This window comes from Ceratosolen solmsi, unplaced genomic scaffold (genome assembly GCF_000503995.2).
Source record: "Ceratosolen solmsi marchali unplaced genomic scaffold, CerSol_1.0 scaffold10, whole genome shotgun sequence".
NCBI classification, from domain to species: Eukaryota; Metazoa; Arthropoda; class Insecta; order Hymenoptera; family Agaonidae; genus Ceratosolen; species Ceratosolen solmsi.
The window spans coordinates 17567387-17587346 of record NW_011948412.1 but is presented as its reverse complement, the minus strand read 5'-3'; the positions used below and the strand labels follow the sequence as shown (position 1 = coordinate 17587346).

The window sequence follows — 19960 nt, the reverse complement described above, 5'->3', positions numbered from 1 at the left end:
TTTACATTAAAATAAATATATGCCATTATATATTTTACGTGAAAAAAGATACCGATATAATTAACTTTCTTCGTTAGCCGTAATTCCAAAAAAGAAATTTCAATAAAAGGCGCGTTATCGAATTTGCACGATTGCTCCTTTTGTCAAATTGCATGAGTGACCATTCCTTACTCTATGTATATGTAATAATTAACAGGTATAAACATAAACCATATGCAATGTGTGAGTAAGATTTAAGGGAACGGAGTATTGCTCAATTAATCCCGAGCCTTTATCGCGTTACCGCTTTAGTAGGTGATCATTTTCTGAAACCAATAGATTTTTATTAGTGTTCATGACTATTCAATGTAAAAAAAAAAATAACGAATTATGTAACTGATTTCAACATATTTGATATATCTTCGTTTAGTTTATCTATACAGTATTTTGTAGATGATTCATCAGAAATTCTTGATAAATTTCTAAAATATTTATTTTATATGTGAATTTACTTTTATCAGATTGTTTTTATTTTAATGTTGTTTCATACATACATACATGCATACAAACATACATACATACATACATACATACATATATATATATATATATACACATAAATATATATACTCATTAGGATCAAAAATAAATTACACATAATTACAAAAGTATTTAAATTACTTTATGAAAGTTCTAAAAATATATTTTTATTTTGTTCAATTATAATAATAATTTAAGTCCACTTAAAAAATTTCAAATGTCAAATATCTGTTCAGATAATCAAAAATATTTTAAAACAAATAATTATAAATTTGTTTCAATATACAAAAATTAATCATGTGAAGTAATAAATTCTTAATTAATGACGTACATAAATATTTGATTAATTTAGTGTTAATTCAATATAACAATTAAAAATGAAAAACAATATAACGATGAATTTAAGTCTATTTTAAATATATAAAAATAATTTTTATTTTATTTCCAATATTTTTTCTGAAATATACAAGTAATTATACTAAATAAAATTGTAGAACTACAATTAGAAATTCTTGATTTATATCTCAACATTTTTATTTTTAATATTCCCTCCTTTCTAGTAATGTTTATTTCCTTATATACGTACATTATAGTTAACATATACTGACCTTTCAAATGAATGCAATATAAGATGAATGCAATATGTGGAAAATAAACTGTACCACTTTAACTTCATTCTGAAGAGTAACTTTCAAAAGTTGTATACACTATATAACTTTCAATAAAAGTAGAAAGTAAACTAAAAGCATTTGTATACTACGCCGTATTTATAATGGCTTTCTGAAGTATTTAGTATCGAAAAATATAATTTGTATAGCAATGATCATTTCGAATCAATGCATTTCAATTTCTGTAGTTTGCTTTTTTCATTGAATGCACACCTAATTTATTAATTTAATAGATAAAGTAGAATTCACTGTCAAAAATTTGAAATAAATGACTAATAAATGGTAAATAAGGACAAATTATGACAATGGAAAATGTTATTGACATATTATCTTGAAAAATATACTTGATAATTAGGTTCTTTTTTTTAAATATATTTTTTCTACTTAAGAAAAATGTACACGTACTTATAATTACAGTTTATAATTTATAATCTTTACCACTTAATTATTAAATATAATTTTATATAAGACATTTATTTGCTCTACGAAGTATCATTGTCCACTAATTATAATATTTTAATAATTCGCAATTTTTAAACGATTACTTTGCCCATGGATAAGACTTACTGAAATTTAATTTGAAAATTATATTATAGCTGCAAATTAAAAATAATAATAATATTCATACAAAATACGCTGGTGAGAAAATTAATATATTTTCTAATTATAAATAATTTTTAACGATTACTTATATTGATAAATTTTAAACAATTACCATAAAATGTTACTTAACAGATAAGTTTTTATTGTACGTAATCTGATGAACGTTAATGTCCGTTATTTGGATTTTTAATCAGCTTGACATTGAAAAAACGAATTTTGAAATCAATAGAATCTTATATACTAAGAAAATGTTATGTATGTTTACTTAAACTTTTATAATTGCTTATTTACAGATTGCAGGATATAATTGCATAAGTTACAATATTGTTTATTATTATTTACATTATATTTTGCATATATATGGTCGATTTAAATGATATAAATATTTAACTTGATTTTGTGAATTATATTATATTTAAAATACATTAAATGTAAAGATTTCAAAATGGCAATATAAAATTTATTATTGTTGTTTATATAACCAATATTTTATTTTGTAGTCGAGTCTTTCACAATTCGTTTAATTTTTTTTTTTAACGCCTTCGGTATTATATTATTTTTATACATTTTTATACTAATTAACTGTAAAAGACTTTGTAGTTAATATTTTACTACAAAGTAAAATTTCTTATTAAAAAAACTTTATTAAATTGCAGTATAACTTTATTGTTTTCTACTTGAAATAAAATTCCTTTGAATTACTTTATTAATGCCTTTTAAAGCTTAAGGTTCTAAATCAATGTATGTCTTCTATAATGTCAATATTTATAAATGGCTTTTAAGTCTTATGAAGTATCATAAATTAATTTTAACGGTATGAAGCACAAGGATCATATTGTTAAATTAGTTTAATTAGTACAATATATCCAACGTTATTTTGTAATTAAATGGGCACGCATAAGCTTATGGTTCTTAAAAGTTATATTTACAGAAGATATAATACAGACAAGATTCGCTTTAATCTTAGAGTTAATTTAACTACATGAAATTGCTGACAATTCTTGACTTATGATTTTGATGGAAAGCCAAGCTCGGATTAAGTCACAGACAATAGCTGCCAAATCTCATTCTTGAACTATCGCACTCCACAATTGCTTTCTAGTTTGAGAGACGAGCTTGCTAAGCGGATTTCTACTTGTTTAAAGAGCAGCGGCATATACGAGCTTACGCCTCGCGATTATGAATCTGTGATATATTCTGCAGACAAAAAATAGAAATAGACGTCCGTATTTATTGGAAAGTTGCCTTTTCTCTTTATACCTTGAAATGAAAAACAATATTTATCTTAGTTTTAAAATACATTAGGGACTCTTTAAATGTTATTAGTTTAACATAATATTATTATGTAATATTATAATAAAAATGTATTATGCCAATATATTAGCAAAATCTAACATGTGTTTAGTAACACATACTTGTTAAGTATGTAATTGAAGGAAAAAAGAAAAAACATTTAGTAATAATCATAAAAAGATAGAAAGTTTTCAATTGGTGTAATTATTTTATCATGCGAAAATTCTAAAAAAATTATTTCAAATCTATCTTGCTTTGCAATAATTTTAATACTATTATTTTTATCTTATTATTATACCTGTTATAATTAAAATCTCTTAAAAGTAGGTGTACTATTTCAATAGTTTTATGGTTAATATTCCCAGTTGAACAAATTATGACCGCAGTTATTTCGATTTCCTTTTATAAATAACAATGAAGAAATGATGCGCAAGTCTATAAGTTAAATAACCGTCTCTCATATCTCAGAAATAAGATCCGACTCGAAAGCCGAGAAAAATATATTGTGGCTATTTCTTGTATGCCGGACGCCAACGCAAATGCTGCCACAAATTTATTGGAAATCGGAGATCATAAGAGGCCTTTCACCGCAACCATCGTCCATTCGTTCAAGAAGAATACATTTTTTTGTATATTGTGAAAATACTCAATATACTGATAATTCTTATCTTTAAAATTTCCTGTCAACATTTTTAAAAACAGTCATGTACCTCTATGATTTTTTATTTTGTCTATATGTATTTATAATACTAATGATATTTCCACGATAACTTATAATATTTATATTTTTCCGTTAATAAAAAAATCTATATATTTTTCATTATATTAATCCTTTTTGCATAATCGGTCATTTTATTAAACACCAGTTTTACTAGTATATATTTATGATTTTGCATGAAAAAATTGTTCATCAATAACTGAAAATTGGTAGCTATAACTTTATATTATATTGGAAATTATTTTGAATAAAACTTGCAATTTTGAAAAAGACGTTACCGAATTAAGGATATTTAAGAATAAGTGACATGTTAATCAACAATTAACATTTTTCTCTCTTTCTTCTTATTTCCACTTATAATTCTCATACTCGACAAACATTTACTTCATTTATGGATACGCTGACATATTATATAAATTAAATAGAACAGTCCTTTCAGTCGATCATATTAAAATCTCATAACCATCTCATATATTTTCATCTTATAACAAAAAATTCTTTGTAAAATACTGTGATTACTGCTTCTTATGTAAATAATAGGTAAAATCACGAGAGAGAAAAAAATAGAAATCAGAATATAAAACTTCAATCAAATTTAAAAAATAAAAAATTCGTGTCTTGCTTAAATTATAAACTTATACTTTAAAAATGTTTCGTATCTCATATATATAGTGTGTGCATTCAATAAAATAAATTACATAAAATTAGATAAATTTGAAATTAAACATTAAAACATCCATAATACACTTTACATTTTAATAATTACTTCTTCTATACGGTTTAGTCATTGTTTAGCTTTGCTGGCGGTTACAACGTCAATAATTTAAAATTCTGCTATCACTTGAATACATACATGAAATTGAAGGTCAAATATTTCGAATAGAAGCAATGCACCATTTTTCTTACCCTTGCGTATATTCTATGCTTTTGAAAATGATAAGATCTGTTATAAGCTGCAGACGAAATAATAACTCTTGTTACCATTTAAATTGAATAAAAGATGTATTTTTTTATCATTTTATCATCAAATTCACTGTTAAATAAGTTGATTAATTGTATATTGATATTAATGTTTAAATGATAATATAATTATATTCATTTTTCTTAGAAAATTTTAAATTATAAATCAAACAAATTCAAACCCGAAGTATATCAATATGTTATCACGACAACGAATAATGTCTTTAAAAAATAATATTATTCAATAACATTATCTCATGAATATAACAACTATTAACACAGGGAGAGTATTAAGAGATTTAAAATTAGATAATAATATTATGTATACTATTATATAATATTATCTAATTTATGTTTTATCAACTAAATCATAAATATTATCCAAAGGCATAATTCAACTTTATAGAATCATTGAAACAAAGAACAGTAATTATAAAATGACAATTAAATCATAAATGTTTATTTAATAAATGAAAGATGAAGGTTATATTAAATTAAAATCAATTAACATGCAGAAATGTTTTAATTCATTTATAAATTTTACAATTTTATTCTTCAAAAGTTCTGTCATATCTATCAGAAAAAACGTTATATTTATTAAACTGAATGATATCTATGGGATACTTCAGTAGTTATAGTAATTCGTAAAAATTTATATTATTTATATTTACATAATATCTTTTATAATTCTATAAAATTTAGAACATACCTTACCAAAAATGTTCATAAATTATTGTTGCTTGCAAAATATTGTTTGAAAATTATGAATTACTTTATTCTCTAAGCAAATATATTTATAATAATACTACCAAAATTGAATAAGATCAATAACATCATTGGAAAATTTATTTATGTAATTGTTAAATTAGAAGCAGTTGATATAAAAATATTATAAATAATATGAAATATATACAAGTTTCTCGAAAAGTCGTTCCAGCAATGATTGAATTTTCCTTTTTAGAAATAACATGCAATAAGACAATTGAATCAGAATGTAATTTCCGTATCATGGACGAGGAAATTTCTCTCTGCTAATCTCGTCCCCATCATTCAATACAATTAGATATTGTGCAATCTGCCGGCTAGAATATTTTTGATTTGTATAAAATGAAATAAATGGAAAATGAATACTTCATAAATGAAATAATATTGATAAAGGATTAGTTTTTTAAAAGGTTAATCTCAGTCGACTTTTTCATGTATTTTTATCGATCGTTCATACTATCGATTCAATTCCATTCCTTACCAGATTGTAAAAAGACATTTAGAATGTAATAATAAACTACACATTTGTTTATGTATTTTTGAACTAATAAATATAATATAAGAAATTATAAATTTCCTGTAATTATTTGTAACTTATAATTAATATAAAAAAAATAGTATTGTTAAAAAACTGAGATAAATTTATGTACTAAATTGATGTAATTTGATAATTATTATTTTCTCCTATTTAAAATATTTTTAAATTTTCCATAGGTCTCCCTTTTTACAAAAAAATAATTTAGTTTCAGCGATTAAAATATTCTACAAAATACAAATAAAATCCCAATAAAGTAAACATTAATTGATTAAGGAGAGAATATTATCATATGTATAATAACAAAATTTCATAAATGCGATAGTACTATGGCAAGGACAGAAATCGTTTGATAGTTTTGTAATAAATGAACTTAATGAAAAAAAAACTAAAAATTATTAAAAACCATTTTATTATGAAGATAATAAACGAATAAAGAAATAATAAAGCACTTTTGATGCACCATTCAATTAATAATTTGTGCATAATTCGTAAAAATAAATCAGACTCAACTATTAATACAATATTGGATAATAAGTTATCGATAAATAATAGTTATGAGATTTGAAGGAAGAGCTTAAAGGAACTTTTTACGATAAGTATTAATTGATTTTATGAGAATATAATTAGAAGTATCATAGAAAATTCGATGTTACTGATATGCAATTTATTCCCATAAGGAAGTTCGTGTTTTAAAAAACTTTTAATATTTTTTAATCGATTGCCTTTTCTACACTCGCGTGAATCCAAATAAGTAAAGATGTGGATATCTTATATCTATGCACCCCCTCGCGTACATGAGACGAATTAGCAATAAAATTCGCTGAAGTTATATTTGAGACAGAATCTCATGGCCAATTAGATGAAATGTATTGACAAGTCAAAATGATGAAATACATATAAAAATTTCTTACTTCATTTCATGCATACCATATATATAAAAATTATTATTTTATTAATGTTAAAATTAAAATGTTGTATATTGTTAATTATAATGCATTGAGTATATTCGAAATCGAATTTAAAAAATGTAAAAAATAGAATATAGGAAAATAGACATTTTTCTTACTGATAACTGTAATACTAATATATAGATGTATACAATTTTTTGCATTCAATAGCTTTTAAAAAGAAATTGAATTAAAATAAATTAATGTTTATAAATGTAATGAAAAATGTGAATCTAAAATCAATTTTGTAAGCAATATAAGTACAAAGGAGAATAGCATCTAATAATTAGCATGAATTTTTTCATAAACCTCAGTATCTGATAAAATATAACATATGTACTGACTATAGCTTAAAATTTGAATAATATATTACACTTTAAGGATGAAAGGCGAAAATTGTTCCAGAAGATATACGATTTTTAATGATAGTAATAATTCATAATAGAAGTTGATAGTTACATTAATAAACATTAATTAGGATGAATTTTATTTAATTAAAGTACAAGAAATTTAATTTGATTATAAACTTTAATAAAGATTATTGCATTTAGGCCATCTAAAATAAATTTTTAATACAGAGCATGCATGTGCTTTGAGATTTTTAATGTAAAACGAACGAAACAATATTAAAAATTTATTTATTTTAAACCGATTTAAATTTTTTTTTTTGCAATTGAAGACTTATAATAAATATATTTTTCTACTATGAGTTATGTATACGTTATATGTGTACTTTACCGTATTCTTTTCATTTTTCTTTACGTTATGACTATATTAATAAACAAATATTCATTTTTGCTATTTATAATCATTCAGCAATGATTTTTTGAATTAAAGTTCATTATTCTTAGTCTGTATTAAAAGTCGTCAAAATTGATTAATATTTCTTACATTTATGTCTTAAAATACTATTTATAATTTAATATTATATATTTATTACAATAATTACAATACTATTGTCTAATAATTTATGTGTAAAATATTTTATCATTACCTCACTTATCTTACATCAATTATGAAGATTCAATAATAATATATGTATTGCCGAATTCATTTATATATTTAATTAAAATTATAACATAACAATAAATGAAATACATACGATCATTTCATTGCTATAAACGGGAGTAAAAACATAAATTTAAAATATTTAGGTCAAATAAAATGTTAATTAATGAATATTATGATATTGATATGATTAACTTTTTTATCAATAAATTTACAATTAATTTTGAAAATGTAAAACATTAACTTAATATCTTTCATATGATAAATATATAATTAATTTATGTAATACAAAGTTTTTTATTTTTGACATATTATACCATTTCATATGCCAGTAACATTTATATTGCATTAATTATATTACATTAATAATGCATCAAAAATGTTTTAATGAAATAACAATGGACAATATAAATTTTATTCGAAATTATAAAATATATTATTAAATAAAACAGTTTGTATTAAAACTATTAATAATAGAAAACAATATTATTAATCACTTACATTAGACCCACAATTGAGTTGGTAAATCTAGAGAAGCGTTATATTAGTCACTAGTACTTAAATTATTATAAAACGGTTTTAAATTAGTTTTAATTGAAAATATGCAACAACAGTTGTTCACAGTGCCACTTATTGTTATTATTAAATTTTGGATCATCTTAAAAAAAATTTATTAATAATTTATTTGAATTTTGTCTTTTATTAAAGAATTATCAACATTCAAAACTAAACTTTATTTTGATATATTGTATGTTGAATACCAATTTAAATACAATATTGTAATTATAGGTATGAATTCTTAAATAAAAATATTCATAAAAACAAAAATAATAAATGTGCAAAATAAAAATGTTTATACATCAGTTTTTATAGAGAAGATAGTTGATATTTGAAAACGAAATTAAATTCACTTATAGAATGATAAGCATAACCCTTAAAATACGAATTTTTAGTTTATTCGTAATTTCAAATATATTTGTACAAAAATTAAGTGTAATATTTAAAGTAAATCATTTCTTCTTGAAAATGATTAATTCTTTGTATTATTTTCAATAAATTAGTAGCCATATGCGCATGTTACACCGTAACACGTAATCGTGGCAAAATTTACTTTAACGTTCTTTCACTCCACTTTATCAAGAGAGTTGATTATTAAAAAAAAATATTAGTAATGAATTATAAATTATTTTAAATATTTTTCATTTAATCGTTATATTACGGATGCCATTGCAATTGTATAATAATTTACTAGATATTATACATGAAATTGTATAAAGCTTCTACTTACATTAAACATTTAACAAAAAGATTTGTATCTCTGGCAAATTGCATTTCTTTTTTCAGTACACGCATCATCACTGAGGAATCCATTCCTTGATAATACACAACAATCTTCATTATTGAAATTATCAGGTTCCAGATGCGGCGATGTAGACCACTTAAGAAAATTATTCGGTACAAAAGGTACACCGTGCACAGTTACAAAACGACCTTCGTCGAATATATCGTGAATTCCTATAAATGCTTCTGTCAGATTTATAAATTTTAAATAATTTACTATCATCTGCAAATTAAATAACTCAATGATAATAATTGCTTCAAATTATCTAAAAATTGTAAGAAAATTGAAAGAATTGAAAGAATTTGTAATGTAAAAAAGTGACCAACGTTATTATACCACAGTACTATAGTAAGTGTATTTAACATAAAAAAAAATTTCCTAATTGTCTTGAAAAAATCAGTATTCTATTAAGAATATTTATAGAAATTATTGGAACATATTTAAATATACTTAAAGAGTAAAGATACTAACATTCATTTCCTTTTCATTTGATGGAACGGCAAGATGAGCTCCCATATTGTGGCATACCCTCCAAGATTCAAACCACGTTAATGGTCCAATGCTTTGCAAATCTGTTGTTAGATCGGGAATTATGGATGCTTTTTCACATGTACAAGTATTGCACAAATTATCCAAAATTTGATTACTAAATGTAGCGGTTAAGCTTAAGGTACTCTTTATATTCATATTTAAATTATTTACATCCTTATAATCTGTAGCAGAGATGAAATTAACAAATAAATTAATTGTTAATGTGTTAATAAGGAAAATTACGAATTTTAAAATGTTAAACATTATTCAGTCATATGTAGTGTAAGACATTCGGTATCACAATAGAAGAGAAAATACTATATTCGCATAATATATACTGTAATATAAATTTAATTTAATATGATTTAATAAATCATATAAGAGTGTGTACATACGAGAATATACAAAGAACTATAAACTATAACAACAACAAAAAAACCGCAACTTGATATGGATAAGTTAATCTATAAAAATTTATCGCGTATTAAATTATTTATTGGAATATCCATTCTTCAAATAAAATTATTCAATAATTACCGTGTATACATAAATAATAAATCAAAGATAATTTTATTCATGGCCTAGAGTATTGGCACAAAATTTTATTTTCATAATCATATTAATTCTTATGAACATCAATGTCTTTGAAATTTTATTTTCGTGCTTCTAAAATTATCATATTTACTATGGAAATAATATTTAATTCGATCAAACTATACGTTTCGTCATATCATTGTACCGCAAAAAAAAAAATAATATTGAGACCCGCCAAGTAATTAACTGATTTATGGGACAGTTGGTACTTTGAGAAAAAAACTGTATTGAATTGTCTTTCAACGAATCGATTAGAAGAATAATGTAACGTGTCATATTCATGTCTCTTATATAGCTTGAACTTATCGAGTATTTAGGTTATCTATTCAATATATTTAATTTTATGTTTGTAAAATGTATCTGGCAGATAATGATGGCATAATGTATTATCCTAGCTCAACTCTTACTTTGGAAATAAACTTGATTGGTTTTTGGCGAGAATATCAATTAAAATCTATGAAAAATGATGGACTGTGTTTCTGCAATGAGAACAACTCTATTGGTTATTGCATCAATTGTTGAAAACTAATATTAAACAATTAAATGATAACGTTGATTACTTTCACTAAACATACTTCAACGAAATACAGTTTACTAATTATTTTTAAGTTCAATTTATATAAATTCATTTCAATATATATATTCAATATATAAATTTCAATATATAAAAAAAATTTATTATGTAATCAGGATTCATTCGGATACAAATATAAGCAGAATTTCAATCAAAATTTTCCCAGCCGCATCGATCATGAGTTAACAACTATTCTTACATAAATGCTTAGTGTTAACACTTATTAAAAATTACGGAATCATTACTAATTGATTATATAATAATTGAAAGCAGAAAAGCTGTGAAATTTACAAATATCAATTGTATCGATACCTACACTAGCCTTAAGTCAATCGAGTACATTACTTGAAATACATCATAATTGGCTGCATCATGATTTTAATGTACTTCATAAACATTTTACTAGTCATTTCTCCAATATACAATTAATTACGTAAGATACGTGAATTAGACCGATAGAAATAACTATATTTGAGTTATGTACGTATGTAAATTTAAGGATCAGAGTAAAAGTAGGCTAAATTCCTAATATAAATAATTGTATTTCTAAAAAAAATTTGTAACTTGCATTATTTAACATGTACAGGTCAAAGGTTTCTTTTACAAATGAAATACAGATTTAAAAATCGTTTAACAATTCTAATAATTTTTATTCTCTATACGACAGTTACAATTTTATTCTCTGATAAATTATCTTAATAAATTGCAAATGTACTAGTTTTCATAAGTATTTTCTATAAAATTGATAAAATAATTTAGTATATTACTTCACATTTATATCTATTAAAAAATACTGTAATTATATACCTCAGAAATTTAGATATTTAGAAATTCAAATATTAATGAATTTATAAATTATTCTAATTTACGATTGAAAAAAAAATACAAAATAATACTACGTAATTATTAAAATTTAAATAAATCATTAGGTATAATTACTATAATAATGATCCGATTTTTAATGAAGAATCGATAATTTACAATTTATAGATTTTATAGACTCTATAGATTAATAGAATTCTATATATTAATAGAATCTGTAGATTTATAATTTAAAGTATTTGAAGATACATAATTGCAGGATGTTAAGTGTAAGGTTACCTTTTAATGCTCAGTAGTATAGTATATTAAAAATGATTTTACATTTCACAAATTGAAAAGAAAACATTTAATTAAATAGCTAAAAAGTAGTCAAATGTGTAAAAATCGAATTATTTCTTATTATTATTTGTTATAATAATTATGATGATGATGATTATTATTATTATTATTATTATTAATTAGAAATTTAGTATTATTTATTGCAAATATTTATGGCATTTATATATTCACATAATTTATATTAATTAATCGAAATTAATTTTCTATTAATACCGCTTCTTATTAGATATAAAATTGGTTTCCATTTAATTATTAATACTTTTTAATATCCATTTTATTTAATGCTATATCATGTCATTTTATATCTTATTGCTTACATTCGTGTACTAAATATATTTATTATTGTAAAAATAATATTGTTTATGTTTACATAACTTCCGACTGCTACAATTATTGGTTTTTAAATATAAAATTTAAATAAAATTTTAATTAAAAACATAGATATTTATATAAAATTATACGTTTGTATTATTTAAATGAACTAAATGTAATAAATAAATAAATCTGTAAAAATAAGTTACGGAGGCTATTCTTTTTTTAAATCCTGTTGATTTTTATTTGTTATTATTAATTGATATTATTACAATTAAATTCACTATTTTAGCATTGAAACTTTGAAATTGATTTAATATAATAAATATTATAATTTTTAAAATTTACAGATAGTAATGTTATGCTACCATCTGTAAATGGTAATAATTAAATTTTTTAGAATTTAGACATTTTTAAGATAAACTACGTTGTAGTTTCTAATTACAAATGTATTTGTATTGTGTAAATGTATTTTCGTGAAAATTTTATGTGAACTATTAATAAAATTTTCTTTAATATATGAAAATGAAGGGGCACATTATTAATTTTATTAAAATATCTAAATTAAGTCCTGATTCGATTGATCATTTATTATAAATAATTCTAATATTTTATAACGCTTTGTAAAAAATATGAAAGTATTTTAAATATACAAAATACTAGATACTCATACTAGATTTATATGAAAATTGAATAGATTTATTACATGGTCATGTGTTTAAAATTTCGAATAAATTATGTTTATACTAAATAAAATAAAATTCAACAGGATCATTTTATAATACACGAGTTTTGCAAGTAGGTAAAGCATAAGCAACCTACCAATTCCGTATGTTTTTAAAATTTCCATGTAATTAATAGAAAATACGTATATTAAAATTCATAATCAAAGCGCGACATCGTAATGCAAATGATGACATGTATTATGATAAAAAACTTAACATCTTGAACAAATTTAATAAATCACTCGTACCAAAATAATATAGTGAATTGACCATTATTTGTGTACACATATTCGTACGTATTTCCGTACATATTCGTACGCATTTCCGTGAATATGTGCAGATCACTCTGCAATCGTATTGAAATGTCTCATAGATTCACTATGTAATCAAACAAAATAGAACAAGTTAATTCGGTTTACCTAAAAATGTATAAAGAGAGCATAATATAGAATTTGCATAAAATAGTATAAAACTGCAATCCTTATGTATATTTAACTAGAAATATTTTTCTATTTATATCGAATATAAGATTTATGAATTTCGTAATTAATTTAGTATAAATATGATAATAATGCAAAAAACTAAAGTACAGTTACATTTTACTGTCAAATATATTTTTCAATATTTGAATTAAAATGAAACAACTACAAATGCTATTTTGTCATTTTGATTTGTTCAGATTATTATTATTCTTAATATAGATGTGTCATAAAATAATATTAAGTTAGTCTTAAATTTTTATATTTGAAAATATCCTCAACAATATATCCTCAAAAATATCCTCTACATCTGAAAACTGTTTTAAAATAAAAAAATAATAGAAATAAAAGAAAGCTACAAAGCGATCAAATCCAATTATATATAATTTTAAAATGAAGCACGATAATTTAAACAAAAATAATTTGTTTGTTACAGCTGGAACAGTACCAGACGAAAACAGTCAAAGGGGCAGTTCAGCACATAATCGTCATTCCCTTACTAAGGGTAAGTTCATATATGCCCATTCGAATGGATGCATTGCGAAAGCATGAATGAAGATGAATAAATGATATCTTTTGAATTTCAGCATTGTCATGCGACTGTATAATAATCTTTTATCACACTGTCTAGTTCTTCTACTGCATGTATTATGCATGATAAATACGACTTTGCGCTTAGGTAGGTTGTAATACTTTGTGAATAAAATACTTGAAATGGATTTATTCATAGCTATTGTGAATATAAAATGAATAAACTGGAATCCTATATTATAGACGTGTTCATAGATATTATTCATGTAGAATGAATCAACTGAAATAATCCGGTATGAGAATTATATACAGTCTACCAATATATTACCAGCTAGATATGTGGTTTTTATATAATTAAACTTGTGATATATATATAATGTCTATCAAACTAGAATCAATATAATTATGACATAGATTTAAACATATTTTTGCATTTTTAATGCAGAAAAAATAAAGGTACTAAAAAAATGAATATTTCACAATATTTTTCCATAATATCAATTTTTATCAAACAATTCTTATATGGGCATTGTTTTTACACGCAAAACATTTATTTATAAAAGTTATTCGTATAGTAATAAAAAAAGTTAAAGTATAATAATTATAATAACGAAAAATATAAACAGTTACTGCGACCAATAATAACTATCCATTAAAAGAAATTATTTTTATTAGAATATTTCCAACATTTGTCAAATTTTGATCATTAAAAGTTTTATAAATGTTTATTTATAAATAAAAATACAAGATTGAGAATTTATAATTCAAATTTTTCATCTAATATTTAGAATTCGATAAGTTTAAAAAAATACGTATGTCAAAGTTTCGAGACTTTGTATCTTTATGATTATATCATAATAGTTATTATAAAATATAGACTGATACATTTTTATAAATAATTTACTAATTCTCATTTTAATTTAAATAAATAGTGATTCATAAGCTTGACTTTAATCGCAATCTACAATATGATTACAAGAAATAGACAAAAATAATTATATGTTTTATTATTCATCGTTCGTTTAATCTAAGCGAAAATCAATAGGAAAAAAAACCATTTAACTATTTTTTTTTTAATTGAGTACATTCAGATTTTTTATTTAATTTTTTTTTGCGTGTAAAAAATAATTTGATTGAAATTGATAATGATCACTTAAAAAATTATTAATAAAATTAACCAATAGAGGAATACAAATTTAGTTATAATTTATAATTTGGCTAAGTAGGCATTTGTAATAAAAAAATTCATTAGGATATTACTAGCCAACAACAGTTTTTTACCGAAAATACTAAATACATTTATTGAAAATATAACTTCTTAATATATTTTGTCTTCTAGAAGATTTTTTTTTAAATTCATTGTATAAATAAATAATTCGATCTACAATTTAACGTATATATACTGATGATTAAATTAATCTTTATTGTTATGTGATGATTATGAGAAAATTGATAACAATCGAATAAATTACTTGAGATAAACTAGTTACAAAAATATAACACTATCTAATTAAATTTGATAATTTAATATTTTAATTAATTGTTATAACTTCTATTTATATTGATATAAATAATTGGATGAGAAAGTTGGCGCTTTATGTATTTAAAATTATGAAGTTTTTAAAATACTGTTCATTTGAATATACTGCTTATAGTAAATGTTTATTTTTAATCATTATAAAATCAAATAATTACCAAGTGGAGGCGTATTTTTAAAAGATAGGGTATAACATGAAATCTACGTAACTATTCATCATTTTAACCAGCTTTAAATAAATTACAGCTGTTAAAAACCTATTTTCAAAGGCAATACTTTTCTTTATATTTTGCCTTTGCTTTTTAAATATTGCATAAATGATCGTTTACTTGCGAAATTGTATGTCAATTCGCTTTCCAAATTTTTTTGTTACATACTTATTTTGCTACACTGTATCGATTACAGTATGTGACGCCAAATACTGATTTATAACAAGAATTTACTTTAACAATAATATATTAATAATTTACTAATTTCAATAGTTTTAATATTAAAAATGTTAGTCTTTATTACACAAAAAATGTAGTCTTAATCATTTAAAATTATTGTTATTTCTTTACGAATTTATTAATTGAATTAACGCAATAATTTAATAAACCGATCTTAAAATGATTAAAGTAAAGTAAATATTAAATTATTTTTAATATGTTATCGATATTAAATTGTTAAACTATACATCTTCTGTATAATATAAAAAAGTTTTATATTACATTTTTTAAGAAGAAAATAATTATAAAAGATTGTCTTTTGTAATATTCTTTTAACGAATATATATATGTAATCTACTTTACAAAAAATAAATTATAAGAATTATTTCCATAGACTATTTAAATTTAACGAAAATAAAATTAAGTTTTGGCTCACAACTTTTTCCGGAAAATTTAATTCTGTAATATCTATAATAAAATGAATATATAACGAATTGTTCAATTTTTAAAAATAAAAAAAAAATCAAGTATTGAAATGAATTTATAATCAAATATACTTTTAATAGATTTTTGAAGATAAAAATACGTCGATTTTTATTATCATCGACATTATTCTTTTTTTTTTTTAATTATTTTAATGGCTAATTTTATTACATTGAAATTTTATATTTTGTCATTTATGTGTGGCGGCGTGACTTTTTATCAATTTATTTTTATTTCATTTATGATTTTTTATTTCTTTAGAACAAACGATGCATTGGTTTGCCCGAATCGGTTCTGAAGACTCTATTCAGCTGTCAGGTAAATTCTAAAAATACGGAAGTTCCAAATTGTTTTCTCTTGGATTTTATCTAGTATTGATTTCTTTTCTCGATTGATCTTTTATTGATAGAATAATTAATTTAACTTTCAGTGAATGAAACCTATAATCAAATTAAAATGAATTGATTTATATAATATTGCTTTGATTTATTTGGACCAATTCCCCCAATTACCTAAGAATATGGTTGTCGTGAAAAGTTTCTTTTTAACTTCTGATATGATTTAACATTTTTCGCAAGGACATATTTAAATGCATGTAAATCCATGCGCTTATGATAAAGCCATCCAGAAATAACTATAAACGGATAAAATTTCAAGCCGAGCATTTACAAATCTCTATTATTTACACAAGGCTTAATGAATTTTGCCTTAAAAATAGCATTTATACATTCTTCGTAAGATGTTTCGAACTTTCATCAATAATTTTATTTACGAGTTTATGATTGATTTGTGAAGAAAGTTCTCGAGGGAAAATCAAATGAAAATAGCTAACGTTCGTATAGAAGATAAAAATTAGTGTAAATAAAGTGAAGTCCTGCGTCTGCGCGTAGCTCAATATTCGTCCGATCGAACCCCGAGCATAACCACTTAGCTTTATGTCGTTATGACGTGGCGGGGTGCTTTCAAAGCTTTAAGCATAAATAACGCATAACACATTTAATTGCTGTTTCGATAATTGTGTTAATTTTTGCCGAACGAGTGGACAGCCATTTCTAGATGATTTTGAGTGACGCGACGCATTAAATTACAGCCTCGTATTTTTTCCCCCCCCCCCCCATCTATCTATCTATCTATCTCTCTGCCTGCGTACGTGTGTATTTCCTCTATCGTTTTATTCACATTTACGTTTGAATAATCATTTAATATATTAATGTCTTTACTTTACTTTACTTTATATTTTATAATTTAATTAATTTTTTCGATCAATAGTGTACACTTGTAACGCTTTTAAAAGTCAATAATGAATAATGAAAGTAATATAAAAAACAAATTTTTAAATTTTTTCAATTAATTTGCATCTTTTTGACTTTGAAATTAATTCGAAAACAAGTGTATTAAGGAATATTATGTACAGAATTATGTTGATAAAAAAACATTTTGATAAATATTTTCATTTACTATTCTATTCATTTAATATTTTATTTCTTTTATTAATTTATGGATCTATATAAATATTGTGTATTAGTATAATTTTGTTCAAGAGATAAGGTCATTCAGGATTACTTCATAATTTTATTGAGTATGAATATATTTGAATATGCCACAATTGTAGACAAACTAAATTGCAGTTTTATCTATTGTTATATAAGTGTGCATGTATGCACACAAATATTAAAAATATATTATTCATGTATTTAAGTAATAATTAGTTTATCATAAATGTAAACAAATTTTTAGTATGTTTCTCTCTCTCTCTCTCTCTCTCTCTCTCTGTGCACGCGCGCGCACATGTGCACTGATATATCTACTGAAAATTTATATAAAGTAATCATTAGTTTAATCCAGAAAATAATAAATATATTGTTTTCAATGTTGAGAAACAAGTTTTATTTGATATTCTGTTCAAAGTATTTTAGACATTTGATTATAGTAGTAGTTTGCAAATGTTAGTGACGTTTTTTATTATCTTACAGACACATGTTTTATTATAATTTTCAAAATACATGTGAAAGACAATTTTTAAATAAATTTAACGCTTTATTGTTTATAAAACATTATGTAGCTGAAAACAATTTATAGTGTAAAAAATATAACATTTTAATGAAATAATTGCTAGCATTAAAATGCCAATTAAAAACAAAAATTTATTAATTTAATGTATTCAATAATTCAATTTAACAATAAAATGAGGAAACTTGTTTCACAGACGTGTACAAGTTAAGTGTGAGTTAGTGATTTTTTTTAACAATTTTCGCGCATGTTTGTACCTAATATTGGTATGTTTAAATGCTTTGCACGAACTATAAGTCAAAAATATTATTAAAACTTATGAAAAATTTTAATGAAAAAGTTTTTCAACCAATCGGATATTTGGAAAATATGATTTATTGTTCGGCAGATTTGAGGTGTCGCAGTAATCAATTTGATGCAGACTCTCTCGATGGCGATCATCCACTTGAACATGAAGGTGAACACAAAACATTCATTTATCATTTTACCATAATACGTTCGTTTAATCACTAAATCTTTATTTATTTTATATCTTTTATTCAAGTTGTTAAAATTAAATAAAACTGAGAATCATTAGAATCGTACGTAATTTATAATTTATTTTATTTTCTAAAAATATGAAAATTATCGATAATGTCTGCGATATTAAAAAGCTATTAAATTAGAAAAATTATATTAAAATACGTGTATATTAACGCTCTTTTTAATACACTGCTAACAATAAATTAATAATGCATTAATTTTATAAGAACAATTATTTTTAATCGTCGTGGCAAGGCATTATTCATTATACAAGATAATTGAATTAAGAATTGCATAGTTTATTGTTATTAATAGCAATATGAATTTTAATATATCACGGTATATTGTTTTTGTAATATAGAATTTAAACCATGAGTTTCTATGAATACTAATAAAATTTGAATTCTAATTTGTTATAGTGCATCTTATTTAATGAAATTAAACATATTAAAGATCTGAGTAATGTACTCTTAAAAACGGACGGTAATAAAAAATTACTCATACATTAGTAATAATTTAAGACATGCACGATATTAATTTTAATTATAATTTGGTATTATAATTTTTATAACTTCTATTTTGAGATTCTATCAAATTACTCCTTCGCTTGCTGTATTTTAATAAAAATAAATCACTTTCTATATGCTGTTAATGAATACTCTTTGAAAATTATTGTATTTATTCAATTGTTCATTTATTTGACAATGATTTT

The 19960-nt window shown here is 22.7% G+C and overlaps 2 protein-coding genes across 2 annotated transcripts in view; one reads left to right on the top strand and one right to left on the bottom strand.

Moving 5' to 3' along the window:
- LOC105365572 (uncharacterized) overlaps positions 1-19960 on the top strand; it is a 90621-nt gene that overhangs the window by 67296 nt on the left and 3365 nt on the right. The window contains exons 2-4 of the mRNA XM_011503776.1: positions 14174-14242; positions 16978-17034; positions 19115-19183. Coding sequence (XP_011502078.1) covers positions 14174-14242; positions 16978-17034; positions 19115-19183 — 195 coding nt within the window. The remainder of the gene's footprint in view (positions 1-14173; positions 14243-16977; positions 17035-19114; positions 19184-19960) is intronic.
- On the bottom strand, positions 2895-10029 carry LOC105361270 (hemolymph lipopolysaccharide-binding protein-like). The gene is made up of 3 exons (XM_011498386.1): positions 9833-10029; positions 9308-9583; positions 2895-3050 (listed from the first exon to the last, which is right to left on the bottom strand). The coding sequence occupies exons 1-2, from the start codon at positions 9875-9877 to the stop codon at positions 9317-9319; spliced, it is 312 nt and encodes a 103-aa protein (XP_011496688.1). The 5' UTR covers positions 9878-10029; the 3' UTR covers positions 2895-3050; positions 9308-9316.

Bases quoted from the DNA above. Each gene is read 5' to 3' on its own strand.
- LOC105361270 (XM_011498386.1), bottom strand. From the start codon at position 9,877: ATGGGAGCTCATCTTGCCGTTCCATCAAATGAAAAGGAAATGAAT. The intron at 9,584-9,832 runs GTTAGTATCTTT...TTTAATTTGCAG, and splicing joins CAAATGAAAAGGAAATGAAT to ATGATAGTAAATTATTTAAA.